This window comes from Delphinapterus leucas, chromosome 3 (assembly GCF_059928025.1).
Source record: "Delphinapterus leucas isolate spDelLeu-1000000601 "Yukka" chromosome 3, BTC_Dleu_Yukka2, whole genome shotgun sequence".
Taxonomy (NCBI): domain Eukaryota; kingdom Metazoa; phylum Chordata; class Mammalia; order Artiodactyla; family Monodontidae; genus Delphinapterus; species Delphinapterus leucas.
In genome coordinates this window covers 58146765-58164797 of record NC_143131.1, presented here as the reverse complement: position 1 = coordinate 58164797, position 18033 = coordinate 58146765, and the positions used below count along the sequence as shown (strand labels likewise).

The 18033-nt window shown below is 48.4% G+C and overlaps 1 protein-coding gene across 1 annotated transcript in view; it reads left to right on the top strand.

Moving 5' to 3' along the window:
* ZNF366 (zinc finger protein 366) overlaps positions 1-18033 on the top strand; it is a 65868-nt gene that overhangs the window by 39290 nt on the left and 8545 nt on the right. Inside the window, exons 2-3 of the mRNA XM_022595437.2 lie at positions 4736-6096; positions 9261-9452. Of these exons, the coding sequence (XP_022451145.2) occupies positions 4750-6096; positions 9261-9452 (1539 nt within the window). The 5' untranslated portion in view covers positions 4736-4749. The remainder of the gene's footprint in view (positions 1-4735; positions 6097-9260; positions 9453-18033) is intronic.

Here is an 18033-nt window from a genome sequence, read left to right as displayed (position 1 = left end):
GAGTGCAGGGTGACCACCCACTCTTGGTTTATGTTTCAGTTTCAGTCCAGGGGTCTTTCTATCTTCTGCCTATTGGACTTTTCAGGCATCTGTTTTCTGACTGAGTTGCAGAATCTTATATCCTAGCATTAGTATAGCCAGGATTTAGGGCTTACCCTAAACCTGAGGGTCTATTCAGAGAGTGGTAACCTTGGGAACGGAGCCAAGCAAGAGCACACACAAGGTGTGTAAATCAGGTTCTTCCCACAATAACGACCCGAGAATATGTGAGTGTGCTCATGATCTGATTAGGGATGTCGCTCAAAAGTCACCTGCAGTCTAGATAATGTAAGATAAAATTAAACATTTAAAGTTCCATATGGAGACTTTAAAAACAAGAACCATTCATTCCTTCTCTCATCCCACAGCAGTTTACTGAGCATCTACTTTGCATCAGGCATCATGCTGGGGACTGGAAACCCAGCAGTGAATCAAACAGACCCAGTCTCTGCCCTCACAGTCCCACAGGCATTGCAAGAGCTGGTTTGCCAGTGTTGACCCAGCATTGCCCCAGTGTCTGAAACTTTGGGTTTGACAAACAGGTCCTCTTGTCTCTTGGAAGGTGACCTCTGATATTAAAATAGGAACAATTCCTCAGCTTCCCACAGACTGGCTAAAATAGCTCATGAGACCACCCAGTCCCCTTTGTCCCCACCCAACCCCCAATCCCTTTTGTAACCAAAGTCATCTGTTACTAATGCAGGCTCAAAGATATGTCCGTAAGAGGAAAGAGCCATAGAGAAGGGATGGGGGAGTATTCTTATACTAGAAGGTTGATCTCCACACTGAATAAATAAACTTATCCTGGCTTTACCCATTGGCCTTTTGTAGTGTGGTTCACATTCACTGCTGGGATAAGACCAGCTCGGGCTAAATGGGTAAAGCCTTGGTTTTGAGGAGGCCCAGATGCCAGTCACTGTTGACCAAGAGCTTCAGCTTGGAAAACAGAGATGAGGTCAGCCAGCTTCAATCCACTGGTCATCACCCCAACCCTCCTCTCGTGTCTATTCTTTCTTACCACTCAAGAGCACTACCACATTGTCCAGTGTTAATAAACTTTCACATACACATTCTATTTTAAGTCTCCAACAACCCCATGGGGATAGTCCAACCCCTATTTCATGGATGAGAAAATCAAACCTCCAAATTAATTTGCTCATGTTCCCACAGCTGCTAACACAAAGCCAGCATTCAAACCCAGATCCTCAGGCTCCAAACCAATGCTCTTTGCACTCTCCTATAGCTGTCTACTTTGACAATTTCAGTTCTTTATTTTTGCACATTATTTCAGCACAGCCTGGTGAGGAGTGGTCTTCTAACCTGCTGGTTTTCTGGGAGCAGCCACAGATTACTGGCCAGGGGAGGGGCTGCGGTTCCTCCACCCCCTACGCTGCCCCCAAGACTCTCTTGCCTCCTACATAAGAATCCCGCATCTGTCCTGGATGCCTGCCGAGCTATTTTTAGAGACAGAGGGGAGCGTGCGGTGGCACACATTCAGGTTTTCTAGGAATCTGTTAATATTTTTGCAGAGGCCGTTCAGAGTTTTAAGTTGACTGATAAATGACCTCCAGAGGAAGACATCCTTTCCCTGCTCGTCCCTTCAACACTCCCCATCCCTGATATGGATTTGTTTTGGGGGTGTAATTCTTTTACCCACCCCCCAGGGCTCTCCTTGGCACCCTGGACTCAAAAGACAGCGATATGAATAACTAGCAGCAGCTACAGCTGGCTTATGTCTCAAGAAGGTCGCAAGGAAGCGGATCTAGTTCTCCTTGACCTCTGTAGGGACTGGCAGTGCTCCTTCAGATCTTTATGCAGAAAGGGGCTGCTGTTTACAGGTCTGGGAAAATGTCCATGGATGGATCTCAATGCTTTCTGAAACCTCCTGAGTTACTGGTTTTATTCTAGAGCAGGCAGACTACTATTTTAGAGGCGGGGTATGTATATGCACACGTCAGAAACTGGGTAAAAATGTTTACCATATTAAAATAGGGAGGAAATTAAAAGTACATATGTAAAATCTCTGGATTTGGGAGACATAATTCTGCCGTTTATGTTAAAAATCACATCAGCTCTGTTCAACAATGTTTCTTTGCTTTACTAGGTCAATGGTGACAAAATAAAAATGTAAACACTGAAAATAAATATGCTTTTGAACTTACCATTATATTAGAATTGTCATTCCTAATATATTAAAATGAGTGAATTAGTAGACTATGTCACAACTAAAAACAAAAGTATTAAACAAAGACCATAATAATGTGTACAAACCAAAATAACTTCAGTTTCAAAATTAGTGATAACACTCCTTTCCAAGTAAGTAACATTCTGGTATGATACAGCACATTAGCCATGCACTTTCAAAGAGCTTTTTAACGATAAAATACACAAAAAACTCAATAAGTTAAGGCCCATGTTCTGATATGTGTCTATTTTACCAATTCTCCAATCAAGCTCTCTAATATGACATAGGAACCATTGCCACTTTTAACCAGATAAGAATAAAACAGAACCCGTTTGCATTTGGATAGGCTCTGCTGTGGATTGCCCTAGTCACTGCAGCCTGGAACAGTTCTCTCCAGTCTGAGCAGCCTTTTTGCAAATAGGATCTCCTATACAACCAACTGTGGCCAAAATGAAATTCCAGAGAAAGGAGCTGCCACTTTTCCCCCTCTGTTTCAATGGGACATATTAGCTTTGTCTGAAAGCCAATTATTTTCATAGATGCAACAAGTTCGTGGGCCAGGGCCACCCCCTCGTTAGCTGTGTGTGAATCCAGGGCTCCGGACCTGATGAATTAGGCAAGAGATGATCTAGGAAATGATCCAAGAGCCTCTGCCCTCTCCATCCTTGTCCTGGTCCTTTCACAGCAGCTGCACTACTCCCCTCATTTTGATGGCGTCCCCACACCCCCGCTGGACTCACGAAGCTTGACACTGCGTTCTCGTACTGCTCCCATCACTTCCCACAAGTACGTGGTCCTTGAGGCCGCAGTGGTAGGAGACCTAGCACTTCAGTAAGAATTTTAGGAAGAAGCAATAAAAGGATGGGGCACAGGCTGGACAGTCAAACTCCCCCTCTTAATTACTAAGCCCCAAACCCACAGAAAGAAGACAAGTCAGGGCTATCTTCCCACTCACAGAAACACAAAGCAAAGACTAATTGAAATTATGCTTTAGTTCTCTAACACTTTCGCATAACAGTTTTAAAGAATGTCCAAATATTCATATAATAAGGGCACATATTTTTTCCCTCAGTTGGATTTCTGTGTATGAATTGGTAATCCAACATAAAAAGACCCATTTCTGTTCTAATTGTGCTGTGGTTCTCAAACCTCTCATAAAGACACACATGTGATTTGGGAATATCCAGGTACTTGTAAAAACTGCATTTGCCTCACCAGGGACTACAGAAAATCACTGGTCCTTTCACCCCTGGAACCCTCACCCTGCACTGCTCGGCATGTAGTCATTCCCGGGGCCAGAGACCTGAGTTAGTCCAGAACCTATCCCAGCCCTGTCTTCAGTGGCTTGAGGTCAGACCTGACACCTGACCAGGCTGACTGGTTCTGTGGGAGCCTCTGCTGAGCAAAGGGGACCAATCCCATTCAAGCTCAGAGGATCTAGGTAGAAAGGGCTTCACTGGAAATGTGAAGTCAGCCACTTGGCTCTTTCCACTTGTATCCAAGTGAGGAGGATAGAAAACTGGCAAGGAGACGTGTGAAAGGAAGCATGGCCCCCTGGTTTAGATTCTGGCCCTACGGGCTCTCCTAGACATAGCTGATGCTGTCACCAGGACACAGTAACTGGTTCAGCAGGGAAATGACAGGCACCACAGGAGTCACCAACACCAAAGGCCAAGCTTTATTCTGAATGACACCAACGTGAAGGAAGAGACACAAGTGCAGTTTTAGAGACTCACGATCTTGGAATTTTTTCCCTGAAGTTGCTTCAGGTGGAGGATTAGAATTCATGAATTGCCAGGATGACTCTGTAACATTGGATTATATGCTTTTCTTAATCACATTGATTTCATCTGCTCGATATATCCCAGCAGCACACTTTGCTGGGGGTGGATACTCAGAAAGCCTGACATCTGAGTTAAGCAGTAAAGTCCCTTCTCCTGTGTGGCCTTCAATATCCCCACCCTCCAGAAGCCAAGGCCCCTAGACAGGGAGAGGCAGTGGAAATCAATTCACTTAGAGAAGAACTGCCCCTAAAAGACATTTAAAGTGCCATCTGGCAGATGCAATTCCATCTCAGGCTGAAAAGTCGCAGAAGAATGAGTTCCAGTTCTGACTCCTGCCCTGAGTGGCTGTGGGACTCAAGCATGTTGCTTCATCTCTCTGGGCCTTGGTACCCTCATCTCAGATGGGGACAATGGCCAGATGAGTTCTCAGGTTTCCTCCCAATCCAGCCCACTCTCATACCTCCCCTCCTCCACCCCCAGCTATGGTTTTGTGGCTGTGATTTACACAGGAGCCCTAGGGTCCCACTCCAGGAGGTCAGTGCTTTCCATATTAGTAACCGGGTTTGCAAGGGGGAAAATATGATATTTTAAACAGCCTTCGGATAAATGGGGAGCGGTATTAAACAAACATTACTCTTCATAAATTAGTACCGACATCTAGCCACAACTCTTTATGGAAAAAGGGATTTTTTTTTCTTTTTAACGATAAGTTTCTTTCTCTTTAAAGGAAAATTGCCAAGGATGCAGAAGGAAATGAAGATGGTCAAAGACGAGGGTGTGCATTTCAGTTTGGGTGCGAAGAGGGCCCCCTCCTTCCCCCACAGCCTGCACCCAGTGGTTTCCAGAGGAAGAGCTCCTCCAAGACACCCCTTCCCGGAAGCTCTCCGGGGGCCATTTTCCCAGTTCCGGTATGAGCCTCCTCCAGGAGACCTAGACGGATTCCCGGGCGTCTTTGAAGGAGGAGGGTCTCGCAAACGGAAGAGCATGCCCACCAAGATGCCCTATAACCACCCCTCGGAAGAAGCCGCTCTTGCCCTGCACCCGGAGGAGAGCAAGAACCCCGGGCCCCCGGAACTACGCCTGCTCTTCCCGCCGCCGCCGCCGCCGCCACCGCCGCCGCCACGGCCCAAGTACGACTCGCGGATGATCGACCTGTGCAACGTGGGCTTTCAGTTCTACCGCAGCCTGGAGCACCTGGGGGGCAAGGCCGTCAAGCAGGAGCCCGTGAAGCCCAGCGCCACGTGGGCCGCGCCCTCTCCGTTCCTGCCCACGCCGTACCCCTATTACCCCAAAGTGCCCCCGGGCCTCGTGTTCCCCTTCTTCGTGCCCTCGGCCTCGCCCTTCCCCTTCAGCCGGCACACCTTCCTGCCCAAGCGGCCCCCGGAGCCAATGCTGCCCCGCAAAGCCGAGCCGCGGGAGAGCGAGGAGACCAAGCAGAAGGTGGAGAGGGTGGACGTGAACGTGCAGATCGACGACAGCTACTACGTGGACGTGGGTGGCGCGCAGAAGCGCTGGCAGTGCCCCACCTGTGAGAAGTCCTACACCTCCAAGTACAACCTGGTGACCCACATCCTGGGCCACAGCGGCATCAAGCCGCACGCGTGCAGCCGCTGCGGGAAGCTCTTCAAGCAGCTCAGCCACCTGCACACGCACATGCTGACCCACCAGGGCACGCGGCCCCACAAATGCCAGGTGTGCCACAAGGCCTTTACCCAGACCAGCCACCTGAAGCGCCACATGATGCAGCACAGCGAGGTGAAGCCGCACAACTGCCGCGTGTGCGGCCGGGGCTTCGCCTACCCCAGCGAGCTCAAGGCCCACGAGGCCAAGCACGCCAGTGGGCGGGAAAACATCTGCGTGGAGTGCGGCCTCGACTTCCCCACGCTGGCCCAGCTGAAGAGGCACCTCACCACGCACCGCGGCCCCATCCAGTACAGCTGCTCCGAATGCGACAAGACCTTCCAGTACCCGAGTCAGCTTCAGAACCACATGATGAAGCACAAGGACATCCGGCCCTACATCTGCTCCGAGTGCGGCATGGAGTTCGTGCAGCCCCACCACCTCAAGCAGCACTCCCTCACGCACAAGGTACTGCGGGGCCCCAGGGGAGAGGGGCGAGTCCCGGGCCAAGGGCCCGGGAGACCCGCGCTGCTTCCCGCCCCTGACACGTGTCACCCTGGGCAGGAGGCGTCCCTTACCTGAGCCCAGACGTTCTTCTTCCTCGCCTTGAAACGGGGGAGAATGAGGAGACTAGCCATCAAGCCCTTTCCCGTCTCGACTTCTGGAGTCTCAGGCGGTCCTAGAAAGAAAGAATGCAGTTTGGAGAGGAGGGTGCGGAAGGATGAAGGAAGCAGCTGGTGTTTGGGCTGGTGCTTGTTCGCCTCCCAGAATCCCTAAAATTTTATTTCTGGAAACTTCATCCGGGGCGCTAGCATGAGGGTGCGTCAGTCCCTATCTACCCAAGACCAGCTTTGTGCCTGGGATACACGAATCGGAGCCTTCTAGAAAACTCTAGAACATTCTCTTGGTCTTTTTCTGCTAAAGTTGCGGCTAGTTGTGGCTTTTGCTTTATTTTCTCCCTCAACTGCTTCATTTGCAGGTGGCTTTGAGGGGAGCAGAGCCTGGCCTGGGTCCAGCCGGGTCTGTGCTTCCTCCATTGAGCTTCTGCCTAGTTGGTGGCAGTGCTCTGTGGTTTGTATTATAGGAGGCATGAGAGAGCATTCTTCTCTGTTGGGTTTGGTTTTACCTTCCCCAGCCTCAGGTCTTCAAGGAGAAATATTGGCCTGCATGTCTAAGTTCAGCCTAGTTTGCAGACAAAGCCCTGGAGTCATTCAGGATGAACTAAAACAAGGCCCCAGTGCGTTCCTGAAATCTTACCCAGCCAAGCTAACTTGGGTCTGCTTTGAGCTTCCAAGAGGGGAAGTTTGCCCCACTGAACTCTACTCTCACACCCTTGACCTCAAGTGGTTTTCTTGGCAGAAGAGACTTCTAGCAAGCCAGAGTTTCTAAAACATTCTTTCATTCTGAAAGGTCAGTGGAGGACTTTGCTCAGCCAAGATAATATTTCTGCTCTGGCATTGTGGGTTTCATTTGATAGGTTAGGACCAAATATGGACAAAATGCATGACTGCCTCGTGGGCTCTGCACAAACAGCTGCCCTGCAAAAGGCACCTTAGATGCATCCAGAGAGGAGGTGCCTGCCTAGTGCAGGAGCCATCAACAAGGAGCCTGAACTGAGAGTCAGCCACCAGGGGGGCCATGTGCTAATTCCAGGGACTCCTACATGTGTGGAAGAGGAATCAGAAATGCATTTTAGAACACATAAAAATTCTGTAAGATGGTAGAAGATGAACTCAAAATGGAGGAAACAGCCTAGTATCTGAAATAGGTCTTGTTTGAATTAGGAAGCAAAATGCATTTTAATTAAAAGAGTCAGCAAACAGTGAGAGGTAGTATTTACTGAGCACTTGCTAAGTGCCAGGTACTGTACATCTCATTTAATCCTCTTCAACAACTGTAAGAGCTACTATGGGCATCGTGACTCCAGATTTGCAGATGAAGATACCAAGCCATGGGAAGTCACCCAGCATCTCTGTCTCTAGCACCTGAGCTCTTGAACACAACTATCAAGACTACTCCCTCTTTCCCTTCACCCAGCAGCTCTGCAGGTCCCCTCTCTGAGATTTCATTGATCTTATTAAAGACACAGCAGCTTCCTTTGTTCCCTAAGCTGTGTCCAGTCTCTCATTTACTTGAGGTCTAGGCCAGCCCACATGTGAATTTTACTTTGTTCACAGAATTCTCTTTAGAGAATGCCAAAAACAGTGATAAGTAGGTGCTAACTAGATCATAACCAAGTATAGGGACAATCTTGAGAAGAAAGATGCTGAAGTAAATTTTAAACCCATCAAGAAAATAGTTTTTATTAATTTAATACTTTTAAAGTCACTGTTTGAATATGCAACACATTTTAAAAATTCATCTTCTTAGGAGGACATTAAAATTTAGATCTCTTCATTAGCATAAGTCCGTAGTCATCTGCAATCATCTAGACTAGACAGTATTCCAGTCAGAAAGAGCCCCTGGGTTCTCATGCCCCAGCACTTCAACTTGAGATGAGGAAGCCTTCACCAGGAAAGGCTGCGGGACTCATCTAAGGTTATGCAGCCAGTAAGCAGCTGGGCAGAGACCCAAACTCACCCTTTAGTGCCATGGGCTCACCTAAACTGAGGAGTGGTACTCTCTTACCATGTCCCAAATTAAAGAAATGAAAATATAGGCAGAGGGAACCTTGGAGCCCCTCCTGCCTTAGGTCACTATGAATATCAGGCCATATGGGTTTTATAAGATACAGTTGTTAGCTAAATGACTTGTTCTAAACCTGTAATAACCTAGTTTTAATACCATGGTTCTGGGTCCTTCCAAAAAGTCATTCTGGGTCAAGATTTCTTGCAACGGCCGTTTCAGACAAGCACTGGTTAGTCAGGATTAGGTAATACTCTACTCACGCCGAGAGTCCCCAGAAGTGCTTTCAGTTGAGGGCATTGATGCTTAAGTATTAAAACACTTCACAAACAGCAAGGGAACTAGAAAATCTTCTTCTTTCCCCTTTTCTAATTCAGAAAGCTTTCCTCTGCCAAATTGCTCTATCAGACAGAAGCCAGCTTGGAGGCTCCATAGCCAAATCACACAGAGGCCACTGTGGCCCGTGGGAGCCCAGGGGACCATCTCTAGAGGCGATTATCGAGTTGTAATTTTTTGAAGTGTGGATGTGAGTTGTTCTTCTTGGATTTTCAAATCCATTAATGAGAACTCAAGAGAACATTGGTTTTCATATGGGAAATGATATTATCAGTTTAGGGGGTTTTGTTTTTTCATTATCACGAAAGCCGGATTAGACTCATTTCACATACCATTCATTCCATGGTGCTCTTACCAAAGTCTTATTAATCCCTGAGAACTGTTACCATAGAATTAACCCCAGCAGCAGCAGGAACAACAAAACCAGTAGCTTTCTTTTCCTCTAGCAGTCTGGCTAGTTTATGGTTTTTAGAAGAAAAAAAGGATTACGTAATCAACACTTTTCAAGAAAATAGTGGTTTAACAAGGCTACAGGCACACCATTTGGAACTCAACATCTTTCACCAAATCCTTCGTGGATTTATGTGGCAGAGAGAAAAGCAAAGACTACTGTCCTGATGAAAGTCTGCTACCTGCTAACCACGGTTCTTTTGCGTCTTGACCCCTCCCAGGGCGTGAAGGAGCACAAATGCGGGATCTGCGGGCGGGAGTTCACTCTGCTGGCCAACATGAAGAGACACGTGCTAATCCACACCAACATCCGCGCCTACCAGTGTCACCTGTGCTACAAGAGTTTCGTGCAGAAACAGACCCTCAAGGCGCACATGATCGTCCACTCGGATGTGAAGCCCTTCAAATGCAAGGTGGGCGGCTGCCCGGGAGGAGCATGGAGAGGGAGGGCTCAGAGGGGCTGTGCAGGTGCGCAGGAAGAATCTCCAGGGAACCTTCTACTCAGTCTCATCAGAGGGACCTCTGCGGCTCAGAGAGGTCTGCGGCCAAGCCCAGGCCTGTCTGCTGCTGTGTGCCTCTCTCCACCGCAGCTGTGCTGAGCTGAGCCCTAGGAGCTGCCCTGTGTGTCTCGCTGTGTAATCGGTGCACAGGGCATGGAGACAGCCAGTGCAGGGAGCGCTGAGGGTGGAAGGCCCATTTGGGGAATGAGGTCGTTAAAAGATGAAGGCGGTGTGAGAGCTGGTGCTCTAGAAAGCAGCAGTCAGGTGTAGCCCTCTTCCCCTTACAAGCCAGTGAGTAGAACACAGAGAGGAGTCAGAGAAGCTTCCAGCACTGTCCCCTTCCTTCCCACTCCCCGCCCCCCCCCCCCCCCCCACCGCTCCTGCCCTCCGCACACTTGGACTGAGCACTGTAATTTAAAGGCAGGTCTCCCGGAGGGGATGGAAGAGATTCCAAGGCTAGCCCCTCAGGTGACCTCAGAGATGCTTGCGTGGGCAGAGGAACAACTGAGGTGCTTCTCGTTTATTCCTGAATATGATGGAGCATCTTCGTTACAATCTCTGTGTCACATTAACTTGGTGGGGTTTTTATTTCATGCGCTAAGGTAAAGTGTGAGCTGGAGATGTGTAAAGCCCAAGGCGCTGACGGGTACGACGCAGAAATGCTTAGGCTTCCCAGGCTGGCTCCCCTCCCCTCATTGTTTCTCTCCTCCACTTCTAAGATGAGAAGGAATCTTGCTCAGGATTGGGCAGTTTAATTCAAGGAAGGTACTGGCAAGTGACACCTCAGTCACAGGAGAGGGCTGAGGGGGAAGCAGAGGGAAATCGCCACGTTCAGATATCGTTAGAGCCTTTCTGTTTGAAATGGATTTGCCTTCTCTCTGTCCTGCGTGTCTGATGGGGTCCAAATGATATTCTTTGTCAATCCCTGTTCCTGGAGTAGGGTTCCCTGCTTCCAGGGGCTGTTCCTGCCTTAATCCCTCAGCAGCATGTCCCCCCACTTGAAGGAACCCCCTGTGAAGCTGACTTCTTTCCTGTGCTGGCCACTCCTGGACGGGGTGAGAGGGGTCAGGAGCCAGAGCTTCCCTAGACCTGTGTGGGCATTCTCCGGAGGTGGGGGAGGGAGGGGTCTCCCTCCAGCCCTTTTCCTGCCACCCACTTGTGTTTCCCCTCCTTTCCTTCAAGTTCCCAGTGGTTTGAAAGTCAATTTATGTCCATCTTGAGTGATCTGAGCTGAAGGGGGAGGAAGCTGCATGCAGGATGGTGTACGTAATTTGCAGGGCCTGGTGGAAAATGAACACTGGGCCCCCTTGTTCAGATGCTATGCAGAATTTCAAGATGATGAAAGCAGAGCGTAAACACCAAACCCGGGACACTTCTGAGTTCAGGGCCTTGTGTGACCACATAGGCCACATACCCGTCAAGCCAGGCCTGACTGCGGGACCCTGTGGACTCTACAGACCAGCTCTTCTGTCTCCCTTTAGACACGCCTTTGGTTTCCCTTCCGCCTCGCTGAGTCCCTTGAACACTTCACTTTTTACAGAGCTGTTCCCGCCTGCCAGGGATTTACTGTCTCCTACAGTAGAGGTGCTTGTCAGCGGCTCATCGTCCCTCTTCATTCCTTGTGTTGAGTTTACTCTTGGGCTTCGAGCATGAACTGTATTTTTATGAGCTGGTGGTGGGGCACATAAAGTCGTTAAAATACTCAGGAGCCATTACATAGTTCGTAGTCCCCCCAAAATCCACGTCCATCCAGACCAGCCAGCTCCCTCCTCCACCTCACCAATTCAGAGCCAGCAGTAGTGGTTAAACCAGGCAGAAAACATCCCTGAAACAGAGGGATACGTCAGGGCAGAGCCAGTGCAGGAAAAGGGCTTGCCAGCTGTGTGTGATTTGGGGGCACCGAGGCAGTTCTGTTTCTCTACCTCAAGGGCCTCAGAGGGGCCTGGAGGATCTGGGACCAAGTGGTCCTTGAGGATTTAGAGTGTTCTCTCTGGTACCAGTGCATAGAGACGGGACATGATGGGACATGATGGGCCCAATGATGCCAGGCCTCCCTTCACCCCAATGACAGCGCACCACACATGGTTCAAAGGGTGTCTGCTGGTCAACTATACAGTTCAGAAACTCAATCTGACGTCTCCTTGAGGGTGGATAAAGGCTCCAGATATCTGGTCACACCATCAAACCCCATAAGAGAGGGGCTTGTAGCATGAAATGCCAGCTGTGATAGAATAGTTTAACTCTCCAGTGGGAGTTGGGCCTGGCACAGGAATTGGACTGGTCACCTGCACAGGTCATTTCTTCCTGATGAGCAGGTTCTCTCAGGAGACCACGGGAGGTCAGAGGCTGCCTAGAAGGCAGTATGTATCATTTGAACAAAAAGAACTGGATGTTAAAGTGTATGTTTGTCAAACTTAGGTGGCCCTTCTCCATTCTTAGACATTCCTGAAATAAGAACAGGTGTCAGTCACCTCGATCAAGAGCCTCTGTCCCCTGGCGAGTGCCAGAACATACTGCCAGGTTCTTCCTCTCTTCGTCCCCGTCTCCTTGCACAGTGCCACCTGCTTGGTGTCCTCTTCATACCATCGCCCTTCTTCATTTCAAAGGAATTTCAGAGCATGTCTGAATTTGCAGAGTATGTAATGGGGCCCTGTGTATTTATAAACTAGCTCCAGGTCCCACTGTGGGATAGGCCATCTCCAGATGGTGTCCTGTGGACTTTGCTTCTTTCTCACGTTGTGCTGTATCCTTGGAAATCTGGCCCTGGGTAGGGGTTGCTGGGGTCTGAGAGTTGGGAGAGGAACAGAGGGCCATTTGCCCATCACCATGCAGTTCACAGCCCTCAGAGAAGAGTGGATGGCTGGCTACACAGTGATGCTGGAGAACGGGCCCAGACAACTAAACCTGAGCTCTATTGCGGTAACGGGGAAGGGTTATTCCATTTATGGGACCGACATGGCTGGAAAAAAGAGGCAGACCTTGCTCCAGCCATATTCCAAGAGTTGGCTCCATCTCCTTTACCCCAAAACTTGCCAAAAAAAAAAAAGGGAGACTCTTTAAGTAACAGATTCTAATTTCCTGGGATTCTCACCACTAAAAATTCTTCCTAACATAAATCCCTCCCGCTGTGGCCACATGAACTGGTTCTCTCTGGCCCTGGCTCAGTGGAAACAGCTGTCCACAGCAAACAGAAACATTCGCTTACTGCGGGATTAGGCATTAACAATAGGATGGAAAATTCGAGGAGGAAAGGTTTCTGGTTTTTTTTCTTCTTATAAAAAAAATACTGCCCTTCTGGGTTCTTTTGCTATTGGCTCGACTTCTGGACTCCTTGCTTCTTGGAGCCAGCTGGAGGTTCTCCAGAGACCTGCGCCTGTAGACTTAAGCCACGTTTCAGAAATACGCTTCCCAGATTCTGTGCAAGCACGCAGGGGTTGACTTGGATGCTCTCCTCGTAGCAGCCACACTCCATAATAGCAAAGAACCAGCTGCTGTCTTTGGGAAACCTGTCCAGGAAAAGCAGTCATCCAGAATTTCCGGGACAAATTCTCCTTTGAGATGGGTGAAGCCGGGAGCTGCCGATGTTATGAATCACCAGGTCATCTGCAGCCTGGCCTAAAGCAGAGGGCTGAAGGCTGAGGCAAGAACACATAGAAAAGGATGAGGTCTCCCTGAAAAGGGTCCCCGCCGCCTCCGCCAAACTGGCTCCATCTCCCCCTCCAGCTCTTGGATGCTCCATCGGGGGAGAAACCCAGTGGGGACTTACAGGGGCCCAGTGCTTGGGATCAGGGTTCTCAGGCTGGCATCGAGGGGGTTAAGGCAGTGACCAGATAGCAGCCTTTTGGCAGCAAAGCCCTCCTCAGCAGAAGGAAGGATATAGCTGTATGAACTGCCTGCTCAACAATGCCCCGCATGTCCCCAGGGGCCCGCCTGCAAATAGATTTCATCTTGCTTTCTCTTGTACTTTTCAAAGCTTCCTGTTTTCTCACGGTCCTTTTGGACAGTTTACAGTCTCTCTCTCCCTCCCTCCCTCTCTCTCCCTTTGAGGAAAGGAACACCCTTCTTATTAAAAGAGAGAGAGAGAGAGAAGGATGTAAGGGAAGGGCAGTTTAGCGGAGGCCATTCTCCGAGGCTGCAGGCTGCAGCTCTTTGACCTTTCCTCTCAGAATAGGGAAACACAGGCTTCCTGGTGCGTCGCAGTCTCAGTAGTGTGCCTCTTTTTGGCTTTGTGGGCCTCTGGCCCCAGCCCAGTGGTTGCCCACTGCCATCACTCTGCCTCTGTGCACAGCGACTTCTCTGTGACTCTGGCTGTCAGCGCTGTCTCTGGGACTCACGGGAAGTTGCCTGGACTCGGGAGGGAAGGGGCGTCAGGAGGACAGAATTAGGAGCTTCTATGAAGATGAGGGGACAGGGCCTCTGCCGGCTGTTTAAAGGGCTGACGGAGGATCAGAGAGCCAGATAATAGGCTCTCCAAAGCCTGCAATCTAGGATGAATCTTCTCTTTCCATCCACATTCCCAGGGCTGCCTCAGCCACACCTGCTTACATTTCTCTTATGCCTCAAGTAACCTGGCAGGTATTTACTCAATACCTTAATATTGAGGTCCTTCCTTAATATTCCTTCCACATAATTTGGTTTAAAAAGACAGTACCCTTATCCACAAAGAACTTACCATTTCTAGAATGTAAAATGTACATGATAATGACAGTAATAAGAGCTAGTATTTATTGAGCTCTCGCTATTTACCAATCCCTTTACCTGAATCAAAAACCTTCATGGGAGGGGCTTCCCTGGTGGCTCAGTGGTTAAGAATCCGTCTGCCAATGCAGGGGACACGGGATCGAGCCCTGGTCCGGGAAGATCCCACATGCCGCGGAGCAACTAAGCCCATGAGCCACAACTACTGAGCCTGTGCTCTAGAGCCCACGAGCCACAACTACTGAAGCCCGCGTGCCTAGAGCCTGTGCTCCACAACAAGAGAAGCCACTGCAGTGAGAAGCCCACGCACCGCAATGAAGAGTAGCCCCCTCTCACTGAAACTAGAGAAAGCCCGTGTACAGCAATGGGAAGACCCAATGCAGCCAGAAATAAATAAATAAAATAAATCAATTTATTTTTTTGAAAAAAAGCCTTCATGGGAAACTAAGATTATCATCGACATTTTACAGAAGAGAAAATGGAGCAAGTTCTGTATCCCTCTGGGGTTTCACCACTGCCTCTCTGTTCTGCCATCTCAAAGCCTAATGATCCATGCAACCCATTTTTAAAGGACAGTTCAAAACATTTGTTCCAATTTTCTATTACATTTTGAGGTCCATCTCTCTCTCTCTCTCTATTTATTTATTTATTTTGGGCTGCATTGGGTCTTTGTTGCTGTGTGTGGGCTTTCTTTAGTTATGGTAAGCAGGGGCTACTCTTTGTTGTGGTGCACGGGCTTCTCATTGCGGTGGCTTCTCGTTGCGGAGCACAGGCTCTAGGCACAGGGGCTTCAGTAATTGTGGCGCACGGGCTCAGTAGTTGTGGCTTGCGAACTCTAGAGTACAGGCTCAGTAGTTGTGGCACATGGGCTTAGTTGCTCCGCGGCATGTGGGATCTTCCCGGACCAGGGGTCAATCCCGGGTCCCCTGCATTGGCAGGCATATTCTTAACCACTGTGCCACCAGGGAAGTAAGCAACAGACTTCCACCTCTCTCTTTAAAAGTAGGTATAAAAGTGGGTATTGGTGGAAAAACTGATATTTAATGTCAGAAGCACACTAATACTGCTCGTTAGAGCAACTGAGAGTTCAAAAGGGCTGGACTGGTTGAGATGACCACCTGCAAGATGACATCTGACTCCTTATCACTTCAGCAGCTTCCTGTACCAATACCGTGCCTTTAATCTCCACAGACCTTGGCAGCAGGTGATTCAGCAAGTCTTGACTTGGGCAAGCTCTTAGCCTCATGTCTCATGATGAAAGCGGGCCTTGTAGATGACAGCTTTTCCCAGGAGAGGAAACTAGAGTTTTGATGCTCCCTCCCAACTTTTCTTCCTTCCCGTTCCTCTCCTCTACTACAAGGATTCTGCTTAGAGCTCACTCACACTCAAACCCCACCTGAGGATGCCATCTTTAATTGCCCCAATCCTCCTTCTGTGGCCCCTCTTCACTCATGGTGACTGAGAGACCTCTCCAAATTTCACAGACACAAAATATATCCATTCATTTGTGTATAGTTATGTGAGGACAGTCCTCTGAGAAGGATGAAGAGGCCAGGTGTTCTGGATAAGGACCGAAGGGCTTTGTGGAAGGGTCAGAGGCTGAGAGGAAGAAGCTAAGGGTCCCAACCGCTGAGATGTGAGTGGTGTCCAAGTACTTCAGGTCCTGAGTTAATTGTTTCTGTCCTTCTGCCACTGAGGATTTTGGTTTGCAAACTAATGTGTATAGCTTTAAAGGGGGCACGAGAGAGAGTTGGCGATGGCTGCTTTGTGGAATTTTTGCATAAGGACGTGATATTTTTCCTGACTTGGTTGTTTATTTCCTAACCATATACTTAGATATTCATTAAGTGTTACTACGTGTGTAGCCCTGTGCTTGATACTGGGGTTGGCCTCAGAGAAGAGGAAGGTAGTTCTTATGTTTCTGAATACTACCTGGGACAACTTTTAGTGCCCTAAACATCTTTCAGAGTTGACACATTATTGCTTAGCCCTGGGAAAGCTCTCCATTGGCTATCAGTAGGCTATCATAAACCATGAAGGGTAACTCTGGTATATAAAAATTAAATTTTATCCACAGCAACAAAATTAGTCTTCTTTACCAATCACACATCAGATAATATAGCTGATCAGCCACGTTCCACAGTGCATCTTCTTCCCTGAGGCTGTAGGCCTTGACTTCAGGAGACAATATCATTTATTAAAATGATAAAACATCCTAATGTCCCCATATACCACTAAAATGTCCCAGGAAGCTCAGTACTGAATGAATTGATCCAGAAAAGCATTAGAGTAGAAAACACACACTCAGCTATGATGATCATAAAAGGTTGCTTTTCTGAGGCTGCGGAAGAATCTGGAAAATACCCAGCAGTAGCCCTCTTTATGTGTGCACATGTGTGTTGGGTGGAGGTAGGGTGACGGGGGAAGGGAGCTGCGACCTCAGGCAGGTGAATTACAGGATCTGCTCTAACCCCGGAGTTACAGCAGTTGCAGCAGCAACAAGCAGTGGATCATTGTCACAATAGTAATAGTTACTGTGCCTGTAGTTTAAAGTTGATTGAAGTGTCTGAATATTTAATGAGGAGACTTTATTCTTGTGTCAAAACAAAAACAAAAGGCATGCCACATATTCTTCAAGGTTAGACTAAAATTTCTTCTCCTTTATAAAACCCATTCAGACCAGTCCAGCTTCTAATACTTCAGCAACCACAGATGATAAGTAAAAGTGGAATATCACCCTCCATGGAAGTCATTGAAGGAAAGAGGAACCCATTTCTTCCTTCAGTTCTCTCCGTCTGGCCTATAGGACCATGAGACCCATCCAGGCTTGGACTACTGCAGTGGCCTAATTGACCTTCCAATCTCTATCTCCCCTCCACCTACATGCCTTGTGCTTAACTACCCATGGCTTTGGCTGTTTTCAGATCTTCTGCTGCAATGTGCCTCACCCCTTCACTCACTCAACAGAGGCTTACTAAGGAACTATCATGTGTCAAGCCTGGTGCTAGGCAGGGATTATAACCAAAAGGCAGGCAGAGCCTTCAGAGATGCTGCAGTCTAATGAAGGACAGTTCAGCTCAGCAAGTCCAGCAGCAGCATTGCCCCAAACAATCAGAACTGTCCCATGAACCAAATGAGATATATCTGTTCTAGAATGACCCATGACTGGAAATACCTAATGTAGAAGCTCTAGATTCAATTTTTTTTTTCTTAGCCAGGATGGAGAACTGGATAAACTAAGCTAATAAAGAGAACTCTCACACATGGGCAAAACTGAGCCACAGGCTGATATATCTTTATAAATTGTCTCGGTTGAGAATAAAGAGAAAGCATGTATCCATACTTTCCCCTAAATTAGACCCACTCTCTCAGCTTTTCCCCTCTTGGGTCACCTTTTCCAAATGAATGTGGTGAGGGGCGCTCTGAATACTGAGTGTGGGGTACCAGTATGCTGAGTTCATTCTCGCTAGTAAGGAAGTAAAAAGGAAAAAAGTACGTAAAACCCCCAAATAGGAATCATTTAAAAATACAGAACCAACCGTTTATTATTCATGCATGGATTATCTGTGACAAATCTGTAATCCCAGGATGGCTTCCTCTTCCTGCCCCACATTCTTTTAGGCTAATCTCCCAAGGTCACAGTTGTTAGGTGTACCCATTCTTCCAAGGCCAGCTCAGCTCTCACCTCCATAGCCACCTGAAGAAAACACTGTCTTCATTAATAAAAGTTCACCCCAGAACCTCCACAATGGCCCTGAAAACATCTCTCGGTGAGAAAGGAAGACCGGTGTCAGCT